Consider the following 16,629-nt stretch of genomic DNA (forward strand, 5'->3'; position numbering starts at 1 on the left):
TTTTATTATTTAAAAAAAAGGGAAAAAAGAAAAGAAAACCTATTCTTCATGGAAAAAAAAAAAAAAAAAAAAAAAAAAAAAATCCACTTCACTCAGCTGCATCAGGCCTTTCAGAGCCGCTACACCCCCGCTGATGGTGATGGTCTCCAGGACTTCCACACCGGCTTCGCACGATCAAACCTTAAACCGTAAGTTCACTCACTTCTATTACAAAAGCTGATGCACCACAAACTCATTCAGTAAGATTCTCCTCCTTACAGGCATCTGCAATGACAACAGCAGAGTAAAGTCAGTCACTGCACCAGGCATCCTGTTGTAAACAGCTACAACTTGTTTTCACAAATTAAGAGCCGAGTAGGAATTGTGCAACAGGATGTCAAAGCTATTATGCATTTAAATGTTAGACACACCAGTCAGGCAAAACATAAAAACCACTAGAGTAACATTGTCGCAACGGTGGCTGACAGATGTGCTATGGATTAGATTTTACACTTGGTGGTCTGACTTCTCTCAGAACACCATCTGGATGCCGAAGACATTTTGAAATTTTGAAACTGGAATAAGCTTTTTGTTCTTCGTGGTGTTTTTGGGGAAAGTCCTTGCTTGGTCCCTATGTTTTGTTTGGGCAACATGTTTCTGCACAGATAAACAGGGTGGGGTTCTGCAAAACTAGACCTTTGTGGAGAGAAGACATGATTGAGTTACGCGACCCTGACTTTTATCAGCTGGAACTTTATCACCCAGAACACCTTAACCCTCCAACCCCCTGGGTTGGAGTAAATTAGGCCTCGACTACAAGTGTTACTGCTATGCAGCCAATATCTAGCAAGAGTGTTGCAGTTTGTGTGTCGCCAACATGATAATAAAAGCCTTTGATTTTCAGCAATAAGACTATAAACTTCTATAACTTGGGTGATGTCACTCCAAGCTCTCACTGGTTTATGCATTTCATGAATTTTCTGACAGATTTGTCAGGAATCCCGATCTGAGCAGAATTGAAGCTCAGATCGGGATAAAAACCTGGACGTCTACAGCCGAGACTTCTGATTCTTTCACATCTGTTACTCTGGGAAACTGCATCACGTTATTTTTATATTCATTCTGCACATTCCTGAAGGATTATAATTTTCTTTTTGTGCTTTGGAAGATAAATTTGCTAAGATATTCTAACAAGGTAGCGATATTATATTGCTTGGCCTCTGGCTGCCGAGACGACCAAAAGCAGACATCTCATTTAAAATATGTTGAAGTTAAAAGTCAAAAGAATATATAAAACTGTAGATGGGGTTAAATTGGGGTAGGAGAAACAGCAAAAAAAAAAAAAGCTACCAAACAGAAATGTTACAACCCTCCTTCAAAAAAACTCCATCCTAAAGCTTCAGGGCAATAAACATTACCACCCTGGGGCTGTTTTCAGCCAACCTAGTCAGTCTTTAACTGCAGCAGATGCGTTGTAAGGACAGATTTGGGAAGTGGGCTTTAAAATGGATTCTGAAAACTACCATGGTTCCTAAAAAAAAATATGTCAGAAAGGGACATAGAGGTTTCCCAAATTTCTGGTGTATGGAAACTAAAATCCAAACAACAATGAAAGACTCGATATGTTCCCACTAAACCCAAGATAAGAAAACGTTTATAGAAGAGTAAAATTTTAAAAACACAACCATAACAGATTAAACATATAAATACATTTAAAAGGTCAGCAATAACACTGTGCATTAGGTCTGATTACACCAAACCTTTCACCCTTAGTGGAGGCCCAAACGCTGCAGTAGGTTGTAAGAACAGTCGATGGATACTGTGTCGAATTTATGAATTAATGAGTGCCTGTGTGTACGTTTTCATCGAAGTGCATCCCACCAATTCTGATCTGCTGGGGGTTTAAGGCCCAGACCCAGAGCTGCCCTGTAGAGCTGGTTAAAACTCAGCTAGCTTGTTATTTTCTACCCAAGCACATCAATACCAAACATGCTTCGCATCAAAGAGCCGTCTGCGATAAACAAAACGCAGCCATGGACAGTACAAGCCAAAACCTCCAGGAGCTGAATTTTAAACGCGAGGAATAGTTATTTACCAGGTGAAAAACTAGCAGAGCTCTTTCCTACTGTATGTTTTAGTAAAGTGCAGAAAGTTGATTTCTGTGTAAACAAGCACTGGTGCAGAAAGCATGATCCAGCAGGACAAGCAGAAAGTGGACAAACACCATGCCTTCTGTGGGCTACGATCAGCCACGAGGCAAACGGGTGCTATTCCTACCTGGGGCAGGGTTAGAGGATTGGTGGGTAGGGGGAAGCTCAGGGTCCGGGACAATGAGAGAGAAGGGGGGGGAGGGATTAGGGCTACCAATGCTGAGCGTCTATACCTGCTGGGCTGAGCACCAGTGCCTGGAGGATGTCTGAAAGGGAAATGATGCCCTCGATGTTGGAGCGCTCATCAACCACCACCAGCCGATGAACCTGGAACAAACACGAGAGATGCAGCTGAAACCAGTCATCGAGGTGTTCCTGAGTGGCTAAATGCACAAACGGGTCTTTGTGTCTCACTTCTGCTTTGACTATTCTGTCCACAATGGTCTCCATTGTTTCCATTTTGTGGCACTTCACAACTCCTTCGAAGTACTGCGAGCGATGTTTCAGAGCCTGCGTCACTGTGATGTCCAAGTTATTGTACGTCTTCTCTGCGGCCAAGTTCTGCACGCAGACACAATTACGGCGCGGGTCAGCATGGAGAACTATGCGTTTCTTCAAAAAACAAAGTGTGTAAACTTACAATCACATCGAACTTGGAATAAATATCCACAACTTTGCCTGCAAGACAAAAAAACCCCCAAAACAAAATCAAAATTAAGGTAAAATCTTGAATTATTAAAGGGATTATTTTGTGATGGTTCATTGTGGTTTTACCCGAGTCATCCACCACAGGCAGAGCAGACACCCGTCTCTCCACGAAGATGTTGAGGGCTTTAATGATAGGCGTGTCTGGGTGGATGAAAGCGATTTCATGGTACGTCCCGATGCCGAGCTCACCTAGGGTCTGCTTCATGAACGCTGGCTTTGGCATTTCACACACCTGGGAATTTTAAACACACACCTCAAAAATTTAGTTTCTTGAAAAGTCACTTTACTGCGTTGTAAAAGGCATTGATACATGTTTTATACTATATCTATAAAGAGAGAGAGAAATAGGGAGGTCTCTTTTTAAGGAATAACTAATATGCCAGGACGAATCCAAAGACTTTTGATCAATTCCCACATTCACCACATGGGGGAGCCAGGCATATGAAAATGAGGAAAAAGTTGAACGTTTACATTTCATCTAATTAGGCCTTACAGATTAAAATTCATCTAAACAGAATGCGATGACCGAGAAAATTTCTGAACTCACAAACAGCTGGAGGAACTTTAGGATCCTCTTGTGCGTGAGAATATAAAGTGCATTCCCTGTAACAGGGTCGATGACAGGCAGGCGGTGAATTTTATTTTTGATGAGGGTGTACACTGCATCAAACAGACTGCAAAAGCGGAAAACAAAGAAACGCGTCATGAGAGCAACAATCAAGAGGTGCAGAATAAAAACAATGTGTGAAGTTTAGCAGGATTTTAGAAAACCTTGCATCCGGTGATATGTTCACAAGAGGTTTAAACGTTGCTTGAAGATAAACCTCTGAGAGGAGAGAACAAGGCAAACATTGGATTATTAAACCCCACAAAGATCAGAAGATTACTACTGTAAGCGTGCGTCAACACTTGGAGATACTTGCCTCTCCATGTTTCAAGTTTGTGTTCCTCTAACTCATAAATTTGCACCTAAAAAAACAAAACAAAAAAAAAAACAAGACAAAAACAAAACAACCTCAGTTTTAGGGGAAAAAAAAGTAACCAAAAAGTAATATTTAAAATATATGCTGATTAAACTCACCATCGGTGACTTGTAGTATCTGTGCAGTATGATGATGAAATCTGTGATTGTCAGCATTCCTGCAGCGAAAACAGATCAAGTCAATAAACACCTCAGAGGAATGCCTGCAGGCATCAAGCAGCTGGAAGGAGGGCGTGGTTTGTTCAAGCACAGATCTGGTTCCCCTTTTTGCTTTATTCTCACATTGACTTGACATTCATTATTCATCACAGGCAGCAGAGCTCAAACTCAATTCACAACTGGCTCCTCTTTCGACTACGGACAACAGACAAAGATGCTTCTTTGACATTTCTACACTCGATATAAATGAGTCATCTCTTGCGCTTTAATAGCTTGGGATGGCTTTAATGTTCTCTACTCGATAAGGAGACACGCTCTGCCAGCCATGACTGCTAACACACAGCGCAGCCTCGTTGTTTATTTATGGAAAACCAGAACAGCAATGACATTTTCCGTCTCAGTCAAAGGAAATAATTAAGAGATCACAATGAGGCTTAAATAAAATATAGACCTAAAGGCATAAAACCATCTTTCCTTTACATTTAAATATTGCACTCTACTGTCTTCATCCAACAAACTAAGAGAGCTAAACACACTGTATCCGTTGACGGATTTTCTAATTTAATTCAATACACGAAATCATTTAAACACGTTTTAATGCGAGTCTGTTGACACATTTCATTGTACTTACCCACAAAGCTTTGCTTCTCTGTGTCCCACAGAGGAGCAGCTCGCACACCGTTAGCCACCAAGGCAAAGAATGCCTTCTTAACCTGCCAAGAAAAAAATAAAGATTAATTATCTAATAAATAAAAAAACCACATTGCCAACCACACATACGTCACATTACGTCACATGCTGGTCACTTCATCTATTTGTCATTTTATTAGTTTCAAGTATGAAAAGAACCTGTTTTCAGGTTGAGCCTAATTGATTTAAAGCAATTTGGTTTAATCTCCTTCCAGCTAGAAGATTTGGTTATGTGACTAAATGTCATTTAAAAAGAGGAGGTTGTTCAGAATCATTTTAGTTTGTGAGGGATCATAATTCTTCTTTTCCAAACCCGTCTGGCCCCATTTGAAAAAGAATCTGCTCACTAAAAACAACAAACAATGATTCTTCCACCCTTAACATCAGCAACTTCAACCAAGTGCTCAGAGTGCTGGCATTGATTGAGTCTGTTGTGTCTTTCTGGAGGAATCCTGGCTCAGTTTTCTTTTCAGAATTGCTTTACTTGAGACATAGTGGAAGATTTTTGAACATATCAAGTCCAGATTTTGAATACGTCACTACAAACCCTTAAGTTGAGCCACCTAGAAATGGACTTGCTGGTCTGCAATGGATCATTGCTCTGCTTCACAACCCAAGTACGCTTGAGTCACCAACTTGTGCACGGACATTCAGGATTTTCCGGCCAATTTCAGGAAAACAAACTAACCGAAGACTTATCTACTCATTCTGTTATTAAAGTAAAAAGAGCAACTGTCCGATATAATAAATGTTTAATGTAAAAATGTGAGTGCATCATGACAAAATTAATTATAAAAACAAAAAACTAAATGGTAAAATAAATAGTCAAAAACTTGGGGCTGAAACATAGCTCTTGGTCTTGCGTTTTTTATGTCTTTGGGTTGATCTTCCAACACCTTCAGATAGACAATCTCAACTCTCAGCGGTTAAAGATCGACAAGTCAACGAGGTCCTACTCTCCTTGGATTACTGTTTAACAGCTTCAAGGCAATACAGCGAAACATTTCACAGAAATTGCCTTAAGGTAAACTCATTGCTTTTTGTTGTTCATTAACTAAACCCGGAAGTCTGTTTCTATTCCCAAGATGAAAACTTCAAAGCAACAGAAACAAAACTGGTATTTATGGGGTTTACAGGACACATTTCAAGTCGGGAGAAAAATGTACTAACTTGAAGCGCCGTGTCAAACACGACCAGCTTGGAGCTTGTGGGGACGATGTCGTAGCACTTGTGGGATTTCATAAAGCGCATGTAAATATCATTCTCGGGTTCAGCAGCTGAAAGAAAAATACTTTGTAAGTAAGGTAAAATCTCCTGAGGAATGCGTAATGACAGCTTGGAAACAACGCACGCACACACACAAGTACACACGCACACGCAAAACAGCCTAAACAGCCATTACAAGCAAAACGGACCACTTATGGCCACTTCCCTGCTCCAGCTTACTGATAATTACCCACTGCTTTAAACGTCAACAAACAAACAGTGGAAAATCTTGGGAAGAAAAAGTCCTTGTGGTCTCAAAGTCTTAACAGTGAGAGCGAGCAACATTTAAATTGTTTTTCAATATTTGATGATCTCACATAAAGGTACTAAAGTGAACGAATGACAGATGTTTTTTCCACTTTATGAGATTGTAGGACATTTTTTAATCAAAGTTAAGACTTTCCTATTTCATAATTTTTTTTTTTAATGCAAGCAGTCCTAAAATACACTCCCTTATTTGTATTACTTCAGTTCACTATACATTCGTGTTTTTTTGTTGTTGTTTTTTTTTACCTTCTTTTCCTTGTATTTTACAGTACTTAAAATCCATTTTAAAAATTGTACTAGCCATGCTTTTTATGTAACAAAACTGTAGATATAACTTGGTGGTCGTATGTAGAATGTATTACAGCTGGGTTTCTCCTTCTTTTGCTACTTTTGTTGTATATCAAGTTAAATATATCACCTGAAAAATAAGCTTACACACACCTGCACTTATTTATTGTGACATAATAAGGCATATAGCAACTTATTAGCATAATTTTTTGTGTGTACATTTGCATTTTTCTTGTTTTTATATCAAACTCTTCATTTTTAGGAGATTACTTGTATTCTGTATGAATGCAGCTAAAGGCTTTAGCCATATGATGTGAGAATCCTGCATGGATGTTAGAAAAATCTGACGTTGCTAGGGAAGACTAGAGGAGACAGAAATGGCCAGGCTTGATGCAGAACTGCATGACTTTACAGAAATAAAGGCTTTCAAACATTTGGTGTTTAATTCATCTATATAAAAGTGTTTCACTCAGTGATAAAGATCCTAAAAACAAAAGACTTTTCAATAGTCTTCTAATTTATTGAATGTGTCTTAAGTTTGTGAAAGCTAAATACGTAATTGTTCAAACTGCATGCATTGCCCTTGTCCTGTCAAATCTTCTAACCCACCAAGCCATGACTCATATCTGCAAGGTTAACATAACACCTTGCAACTCAAATGATTCAGAACCTATGTGGAAATAAGTCCAGTCATTCATCCGCTTTAGTGTTTACCAACACCAGCTGATCTTAATTCTTCCTCTTGTGATGTCATTGGCACACACAAGGACAAACTTGGTGTTATTTCCATGTGGGTTTTGTAAAATCTTGTAATTGAACCCCATGTTTTTTTGTTTTTTTTCCTTTACTCAAATGTGTTTGTATTTTAAGTCTAAATTTGCACATAAAATAGCACTGGTCGTCAAAACTTCAACATACAGTGCAAAATACATTTTGTAAACAATTCTGAAAAGACGATTTACAATATTATGTGCGTTGAGACCCTTCCCTTTTTAGCCTGGGCCAACACATGAAACTGGAAACAACTGCAATACCTGCTAGATCCCAACACTTTCGCACCGCGTTAAAGCAAAGATTTACGGCGTTAAAGTGGTGACGAGCAGCGCAGGCTCAGCGGGACACTCACCATCATCATCTAGTTCAAGTTTCTCCAGCATACCTTCGAATAAGCCGTAGACCTGTGGGAGAAAACAGGCAAGAAGTTGGGAGTGAGGAGCGCGGCAGCGGGTCAGTGCACAGCCAGAAAAACTTTGCAGTAAATTGGTAGTGAGCAGCAGGCTGGCTCTTCCTCCCTGCAGCTTACAGTAGATCAAACCGATTGAGGAAAAAAAAAAAAAAAAAAAAAAAAACTCCCAGCAAGAGTAAGACAGCTGAGCGGCGTCTATTGCCTCAAAGATACTCCCCAAGTGTGCTAAATACAAGCAGACAACCTGTCAAAAAATACACATTTTCAGCGGCGCATAATATTTTGAGCGTACACACCCCCTCTTGAACAACACACAGTGGATCGGTCCTGATCTATTTGGTGCAGCGGGGAGCGGGTGCGCGGGGGCCGCTACTGTTCACAGAGACGTGTGTAAATTAAACCCCGACACAACAAACCATCTTTAGACGTCGTCCAACGCGTAAAAAGTCACAGGGAGCTCACCAAATGGAAATGAGCGAAGGACGAGTCGGGTGGAAAAAGCAGGAAGCTCCGCGCTCTGACGACACGCCCCTCCACGCAGGACAACCTGACTGCCTCGCCATATTAGGAAATCCTTCCCGTTGCCTAGCAGCAAGAAGCTGGGGATGCCTCGTCAAACGTTCATTACTTGAAACAAACACGACCTAGATCTACGAAACATCTTCCCGATAGCACAGCTATGACATCATGTAACACAAAGTGGGTTAATTAGATCTCTTCCAGGTCCCAGCTGGATATACGCTGCGTCATGCTGCGAGATTAGCATATGCAAAGTCTGCTTGTTAATGCACGTTTTTCCGCCCTATGTGTTGCCAAGCACTTTCACAACAACCCTCTGCAGCAGAGGGGGGGGGGGGGGGTCTTCCACCCCTGTTTTGGGGTTCCCCCCAGTCCCCCCCGCGGGGCTTTGTAATGATGACACGGCACTTCTCCAGCCAAAATCTCCCCCTGCACTCTCATAAATCAGATCCTGCTGCACCACGCCAGGCATGTGGCCTGCTTTATACTACGGCAAGCCTCTGGGAGGCACACACCCATTCAGCGATTTGCACTTAAAATGGAAAATGGCGAAAGGTGAATTATAACATAACATTATGATTTTTTTTTTTTTTTGAGGCGGCAGAGAGGAACCACAAGTCTTCAGGCGTTAATAGTTAAATATTGATTCACCTTGGTTGGCTGGAATCCACCATCACTGCAGGCGGATGGGTTCAGACAGCTTTTTAGATAATTATTTATTCTAAAACCACGAGAGTCATCAGTAATTCCTCTTTAGCCAAAGGAGATAAGACATGAAATACTCTGTCAAGACTGCCAGAATCTTATTACACCTTAAAGCTAACTCAGTCTGAGAAGAGAAGAGAGCACATTGAAACCGTTTTAAAGCCTTGGACGTTTTCACAATGTATAGTCACACTGCAACATGTAGTTTTGACAACATGTCATCAGTTTTATGACATAGAAAAACCCAAAGTGTTCCAATAAATGCAAAAATAAAAATTAAAAAAAGTCTGGGACGCATCTGTACTCAGCAAACCCTGAACAGAATCACCTTTTGCAAGAATTACAACCGCAGCAACCTTTGGGTTATGTTTCTACCAATTCTTTGTGAAATAGATTTAATGTAGAGTATCTCTGAATATGTACTTTCAGCCAGTCTAACACATTAGACTGCTGAAGAAAGGTGTGCCCACAGCATGAAGCTGCCACCACCATGTGCCAGCATAAGGTTGATGTGTTCAGGGTAATGTATGGCATTAGTTTTGCTCATTTGAGCAAAGCACCTTCTACCACAGGTATACTGCGTCCCCTTCATAGCTAGGGGAAAAACTGTATGAGGAACATCTCATGACTGTTTGTCATGCCATGACAAATAGTCACAAGGTGTCCTGTTTGTCAACAGATATTTGTCACTTGAACTGCTCCCAAGTAACAGAGCTTGAGATTTGCATTGGTGTTTTTCACTGCCACCACTGTCCAAATAAACTTTTATGAGTCTGAGGAAAGAAGCGCATGAGTCATAGACAGGAAGCATTTAAGGCTGCTGTTGTGTATCCAAAAGGGAAAACTGTTAGAGTAAACATCCCATGACCCATGCAGGATAATTACTGCATTTATCTCACGCTGCTTTCTCCAAAACTTGCAAAAGAGACCTTGGCATTTGATTTTAGTTTTGGCCTTTGGGTGTCACAGATAATTGCAAAATAATTCTGCTTCATAAAACAGATAAAAGACGGACTTTGTGAAGTATTCATTTTACATTAGCATAACTCACATGTTGTGAGGTAGAGATGGGTGGCACAGGGCTGGTTGATGGGATCGGGGGTTTGGTGTGGGGAAGGCTGAGGCGCTGTCCTGTGTCCGGGGGAGCGGACAGGGAGTGGGCTCGGGTACTGGGCTCCAGGCGTTCTGGGCTGGGGCCGCTTTGCTGCTGGGCCTCCTGGCTGAACACAGGCTGGTTCAATGCCTGGGTCGGAGTGGTGGGAGGTGTGGAAAGCCCAGAAGCTGCAGAGAGAGAGAGAGAGAGAGAGCGATAAGGTTCACGACAGATAAGTCATCTTATCTTTTCTTTCTTTACATTTGTACCCATTTTTTTTTTCTTTAAGCAAAGCTGGCTGACAATGTAGACATGCATCACAGAGGTGCTGCCGTTATGACCAGGGAGGCTATCAATTATCTAAATAACATACCTAAGCAGGACTGCACCGATTTATCGACTAGCTGATTTACCTCAATTTTGGGAGCTCGGTGATCGGCCGATACTTGCATGTGAAGCCGATGTTATCCACCAATCTTATCTACCTCAGCAAAGGTCTGAAATAAACCACTCTCCTCTTCTGCTTTGAGAGAGGTTTGACTGACAGACCGGCCCACCAGGTTATTTCTGCACCAGTGACTTGCGGTCAGGGGAGGCAGAGCCTCACCTGTCATAATGGAAAAATATAATGAAAAAAGAATGTATATTGCTATTTTAACCCTGTGGTTAAAGTATTTTAACCCTGTGGTTAAAGTATTTATTTTTTTATTTAGCTTAACCAATTCTGATTATTTTTTTCTTCAAAAATCGCTGAATTTTCTCATTTTCCCATTCAAATGCTCGGAAGCGAATCCGGTGAGGCAGCAGCGAGCTGAGCCTCACCTTTGACTGCGCAACCTCTCGCTAACTGCGCCGGCTGCCACTCGATGAGAGCAAGTTCCTCCTGTCTGAACGTCGCCAATAAAATGGTTAAAAAACATTTAACATATGAACTGATTTTCCATAATTTAGCTTATGTGTATATAATGTACAGTGCTTTATTTTGTCACAAACTGTGTGTGTATCGTGTTTCGTGTGCTGAGGAGCGATCAGAAATGGCAGAGAACAGACTTGAGGTGAGGCAGGCAGTTCTCTTGCCTCATGGCTGGGGGCGCTCATAATCCCAGACATTGTGACTCCACAACTGCAGAGCAAGAGACAGTAACAGCGAGCTAGCAATACAGTAACGTCAAGCACAGCGATATATTTATAGTTTTCTCCTCGTACCACAGCAATCACTTATTAATAATTGCAAAATAAACAGTAAGCCTAAAACCATACCACTGCAACAGGCTGAATGTTCCAGCTTGGCAGCTGAATGTTTTTGGACTGTGGGAGGAATCCGGAGTACCCACGCATGCACAGGGAGAACAAGCAAACTCCATGCAGAAAGACCCAGGGAGTTGAACCCACAACTTGCTACAAGGTGACAGTGCTACCAACTCAGAATGAACTTGGGTAAAAATGAGTGTATGTTTTATAAATAAAGCTAACCTCACAATCTTTTGCAAAGGCAAGTCATAAAATCTCAACTTGACCACAAGTTGGCACTATTGGTGTATTTTCTTTCTCTGCAATATTTGACAACTGGTCTGATTAAGTTTTGTTTATTTCTTACAGAACCAATAAATTTGACATAAACGTTAACTCTGAACAATCTTAATCTCTACTTTGGTCAACATATCTGCTTAAAACAAATGTTAAATTATTATTTTATTTAGTTTTTAGTAAAACCTTTTACTTCCCCAAGGCTTTTAGGATCTCCTTTATATACCTTTTTCTCCTGAGTCACCATGTATCCACAGCTGATTTTTCATACCTCAATCCAAATCAGCAGAACTCAGACATTGTGAAATAAAAATATTTCTGTCTTTTTAAAAACAGTTTCAATACAGCTTTGGATGACAGATCTGGGTCAATATTAACTTTCTATTTTAAACACCACTAATTTTAACAATACTGAAATTCTTTTCTGTTTGATAAATAACATTGTGCTACAACTATAACTGTTGTCTGAATGATTTCAGCAGTAATAAAAGGTTTATAATGTGCATTAGCTAACTGATTACCTGCAATCTTTTTCTTTAAGCCATCAACACTACAGTGTACTAGCAGCTGTTGAAACCTGCATCCTCCTGATTGTTTTCATGAAAAATCTGCTTTAGGGAGCTCAAAGGTCAGCTCATAAACAAATGCAAGCGAGTGCTGTAAAAAAAACAAGAAAAAAAAAGTGATGAATAATAGATTAACTGAGCATAAATCACTACCGAGGGAGATCCCGCCTCCTGTTGTTGAGAGAGCGACTTTAAATTCCCATGTAACGATCAGCTGTCTGTGACGCAGCGGCTTCGTCAGACTGGGGTTCGTTTATCACATGACAGCCTGCATGCTCTTTCACGTCAGGCCTGGCAAGCTTGCGTGGGGCGACATGCGACCCTCATGTTGCTACGGGTGCTCCCCCGTGACATATTTCTGAGACCTGACAATAAGCTACGACGTGGGCTACATGGTTCACATTACAATCTCTTCACCCTGAATTTTGAAGGAATGAGAAAAGCCGAAGAAGGGGAGTTTAGTTTTCTTTTTTTTTATTATGACAGATATAAACGCTTTAAACACTTGAATATTAGTGAGTTCAGGCAACATCTCATGTTTCTGTAACGCAAAAGAGAGCGGTTTAAAATAATGTTTAGACACAAACATAACAGTATTAAGTCGTGAAACATTTTAGTCAAAGCAGACCCTGATTATTTCCCCCTTTAACACTATCTCTTGACATTTAGTTGGCGCTCAGCAGGCCTCTTTGGTGTGCCCAGCTTCCGCTGTGCAGCTGTCTTTTTTTAGCCACGCTGCTGAGGCACATTCCACAGGAGCAGATAACAGCGGGCCTGCGAGCCCTCTCATCTGTCTGGGTAATAGAGGACAGTTAGGCACCAGCCGGGAAATGGGACATGGATGCGTTGCTGCAAAGAATTCATCCTGATCCAAAGCAAACAATCATCTAATTTAACTTTAGAGTTACCAAAGAGGAGATCAATTCTGACGCAACCAACTGTATAGAAAAACAAAAGAAGACCCGACAATGATTTTTAAGGTTGAAAAATAAAAACATCAAACCGAGGTGTTGTGCTTTAACGTTGGCTGTTAGTGAAAACTAACAGCAAGGTATACCTAATACAGATGAGCACATTATTTCAGCTTCTCAAACATATGGAAAGTTGATTATTTTAATGAGGGGGAAAAAAACAACAATGTTTGGATGCTTAGTCGGACTAGAAAAAGTCATAAAATGAGATTATAATCATTCTGGTAGCAATTTACTGTTCTCCCACAATTATTTTCCTAGTGAAGCAAATCAAATAGGAACATTTCTCAAATCATTTTCTTACAAAATAATATTCCTGAGCTATTTTGACAATAAACAGTACAAAAATTGCAATCGAAAAAGCAAATTATCGCGGAACAAAACTATTAGTGAATGTTATTGCCTTAAAGTCATTAGCAGCTCCAAATTAAAATCACAAAATCCAACTTGGTTGCAGTTTTGCATTGGTCTGTACCCAGGCTGTATTAACACGTTCTAAAGCAGCGACGTGTTAGTGTAACACCTATAAAAGCGGATCCTCTCAGCCCTTGAACAGGACTGACTCTTGGAGCAATATGAAACTTACCATCTGAATTCAGTCCAGGACTGAGGCAACTAAAGCTTCAGACATTGATTTGTCACTCAGTGAGCAAACTTCTGCAGCAATGTTGCAATGTACGTCAGCTACACTAAGTCTCTTCCCCGTATGAGAATAAACAGAAATATAAAAACAGTATCATAACCAGATGTTTAATAATCACCTAAAAAGCCAAAACAGTATTACTAAGAAGTACCAAGACGTTTTCTGATAGGCCACGATTAATTTTCACATGCAGAAGATGAAATCCCAAAGGATGCTGTCTAACAATAGGAGGAATGTGGTTTTTGATTCTGCAGTGGCTAGGCTCTGGACCAAAGGACTGAAATGGCGTCGAGTCAAGAAGCCGAGATTCATTACACAGAGTACAAAATTTAAAGGTTTTATTTTTTGCTATTTTAATGATTATGGCTTACAGGTAAAGAAAACCCAAAATTTTGAATCTCAGTAAACCACAACATCACATTAGACCAATCAGAAATGGATGCTTTAAGCACAAATCTCAGGCTTCTGAAATGCATACGTACATTTCCAATCACACAATGCTTAATTGGGCCTCATCTTGTGAAAATTACTGCATCAATGCATCATGGCATAGAGGAAATCAGCACTGCAAAGGTGTAGAGAAAGCCCAGATTGCTTTGACAGGTGCCTTCAGGTCATCTGCTTTACTGGCTCTCCTGTCTCTCATCTTCCTAATGATAACTGCCTATAGATCTTCTATGCTATATTTTGCTGGCCAATCAAGAACAGCAACACGCTGGCCATTGAACCAGTTTCTGGTACCTTTGGCAGTGTGGACAGGCAACAAATCTTGCTGGAAAATAAAATTACCAACTACTTGTGGCTTGTCATCAGATGGAAAGCGTCAAGTTCTCTAGAATTTCCTAGTAGACAGCTGCATTGACTGCAGGCTTCAGAAAACACAGTGGACCAACACCAGCAGTTGGCATGGCGTCCCAAACCATCGTAGACTGTCCAAACTTCTCACTGGACTTTAAGCAATGTGGATTCTGTGCCCCTCTCCTCCTGGCTGAGCCAAAATAAAGCAAGAAACTAGTCTCTCAAAATAAGGGAGGCTTTTCTGACTTTCTGCACAGCTGCTCCACGGTTAAAGATTACGTTAAAGTAATCTGCAGCTGTGTCAGATTCTGTGATATTAGAACAACAGGTCACGACGGACAAACGTTTTGTTTTCCTTTAATTAAGTAATCCAGGAAAAATCCTTGTACGGTTCACTGCTGAATGTTTGCCGTATCAAAATGTGAACTTTTGCAGATTTAATGCTCTGACCAGGTCTCATAAAGACGACGTTGATCGTGACATTGGATTGAGCTGAAAAAAATCTTTTATTCCACAGATAACGTTACTGTGTTTGTTAAACCACGCAGTGTGCATGACATTGTAGCCACTGTGATAAATGTTTAATTAGATGCATGTCAAGATTTCCTAACGTGAATCATCTACTAATTGAGAGCACAGTAAGCTTTTGAAATGAGAGCATTCTTTGGTTCTGCTTTGTAGAACTGCTGTGCATCCTGACACCTTGAATTAGACTTCTGGCTTCTGCCAGAAAGATACTGTTATCTTTTGACTTGGAACTGCTTCTTCTCTGAAAGGTAAACAGGATTCGCAAAAGTAGGCTGGATTTTGGCCTTGACTGAGTAATAATTCTGTGAAAACACATTCATGAAACTCCACAGTCTGATTACATTCTGATGAGATGACCTCTACAATACTGCTAATTAATGGCACTGGCAGTGAGACACCAGAAAACAGCCTCAACAAATCAGATTTATCCAGCCTCACTGACTTGGTCAAGACTTGGTTGCAATATATTTCTCAGAAAAAGTTCCAGCAAAGTCTAGTTTGCTCTGTTCCTCTTCTCTCGAAGAACTTTTCTCCTTCGTCTAATTTTTCTTTGGAGCAATTCAAGGTGGAAAACCATCAAACCCCTTGAGAGATAAACTAACTCCGTTTCCCCACAACGAACCATCAGGGCAGATTAAACAGCTGTGCAGAGATTTCTCTGTCAGCAGCGCTGGAAAAAAGAGGGTGTGTGTCACGTGTCAAGAGACCAGTAGACTGTTCTGTGTTTATTCTTTAAATAAACATTAATCTGAAGGGATTCTAAGACATCTCCTCTCTTTCCTTCATGACTGCAGTTCAAATTCCCTGGAAATGTCAAATAAAAAAAAAACATCTTCAAATGAATTAACTTCATAAAAGAAAAACTTCATTCAAAAGCTATGAGAGTTATTCGAGACCAGTTGATGTCGGAAACAATCTATGGGAGGTGATATTTCCCACATATAATTACGTGAAAAAAAAAAAAAAAAAACTGGGACACCCTATTGATACTCAGTTTTTTGTTGATTTTTTTTTACATATCAATGTCTAATATTTTTTTTGTTTAATCTCTAAAAGATGTTAAGACATCCTGTTATAACATCCTCCATGATGGTGGCTTGACTGTACAAAACCAAAATGAGACACTTGGGAACATTTTCCCTGCTCCTCACTTTCTGCTGTGAGATGTTTCAGGGGTTGTACAGCCCATTTCAAGTAATCCCAGAATATCTGTGGATATCTGGGCTTTGATTCTGCCAATCCCGGGCTTTCCATCTCTTAATTCTCAGCCAGAGCTTGGTGGATTAACTAGTACTTGTCTAGAGTCATTGTCATGCTGCAGAGATGGTCACTTTTTCCTCTGATACATATTAAGACCTCATGATGGGATTTATGATGGTGAGCTGACCAGATCCTGCTGCAGTAAAGCATCTCTGAACCATGACACTTACACCTTAATGATTTATGATGGGAGGTTTTTTTTTTTTTTTTCTGAAAAACTGGACTTGGAATCTGCCAAATATTTCTGTTCTGGTGTCCAAGTAATTAAGTTTCAAACTCATCCATCCATGGAAATTTATTCTGGACTTTGTCGATGTTCTCTCTGGCAAACTTCCGTCTGGGTC

General features: G+C 40.4%; 1 protein-coding gene across 4 annotated transcripts in view; it reads right to left on the minus strand.

The window, feature by feature from the left end:
- Positions 1 to 69: 69 nt before the first annotated feature.
- LOC106949141 (5'-AMP-activated protein kinase subunit gamma-2-like) overlaps positions 70 to 16,629 on the minus strand; it is a 29,027-nt gene continuing 12,467 nt past the window's right edge. For 2 of the 4 annotated variants that reach the window (XM_015035195.1, XM_015035196.1), the window contains 13 exons: positions 9,951 to 10,180; positions 7,616 to 7,667; positions 5,839 to 5,945; positions 4,610 to 4,691; positions 3,919 to 3,977; positions 3,761 to 3,806; positions 3,609 to 3,663; positions 3,385 to 3,511; positions 2,904 to 3,069; positions 2,770 to 2,807; positions 2,544 to 2,690; positions 2,363 to 2,456; positions 70 to 264 (listed from right to left, as the gene is read on the minus strand). In XM_015035195.1, coding sequence (XP_014890681.1) covers positions 233 to 264; positions 2,363 to 2,456; positions 2,544 to 2,690; positions 2,770 to 2,807; positions 2,904 to 3,069; positions 3,385 to 3,511; positions 3,609 to 3,663; positions 3,761 to 3,806; positions 3,919 to 3,977; positions 4,610 to 4,691; positions 5,839 to 5,945; positions 7,616 to 7,667; positions 9,951 to 10,180 — 1,235 coding nt within the window. In that variant the 3' untranslated portion in view covers positions 70 to 232. The other 2 variants (XM_015035198.1, XM_015035197.1) reach the window with 2 other exon arrangements.

Source organism: Poecilia latipinna, unplaced genomic scaffold (assembly GCF_001443285.1).
Source record: "Poecilia latipinna isolate Pla-1442-1.1 unplaced genomic scaffold, P_latipinna-1.0 Scaffold328, whole genome shotgun sequence".
NCBI classification, from domain to species: domain Eukaryota; kingdom Metazoa; phylum Chordata; class Actinopteri; order Cyprinodontiformes; family Poeciliidae; genus Poecilia; species Poecilia latipinna.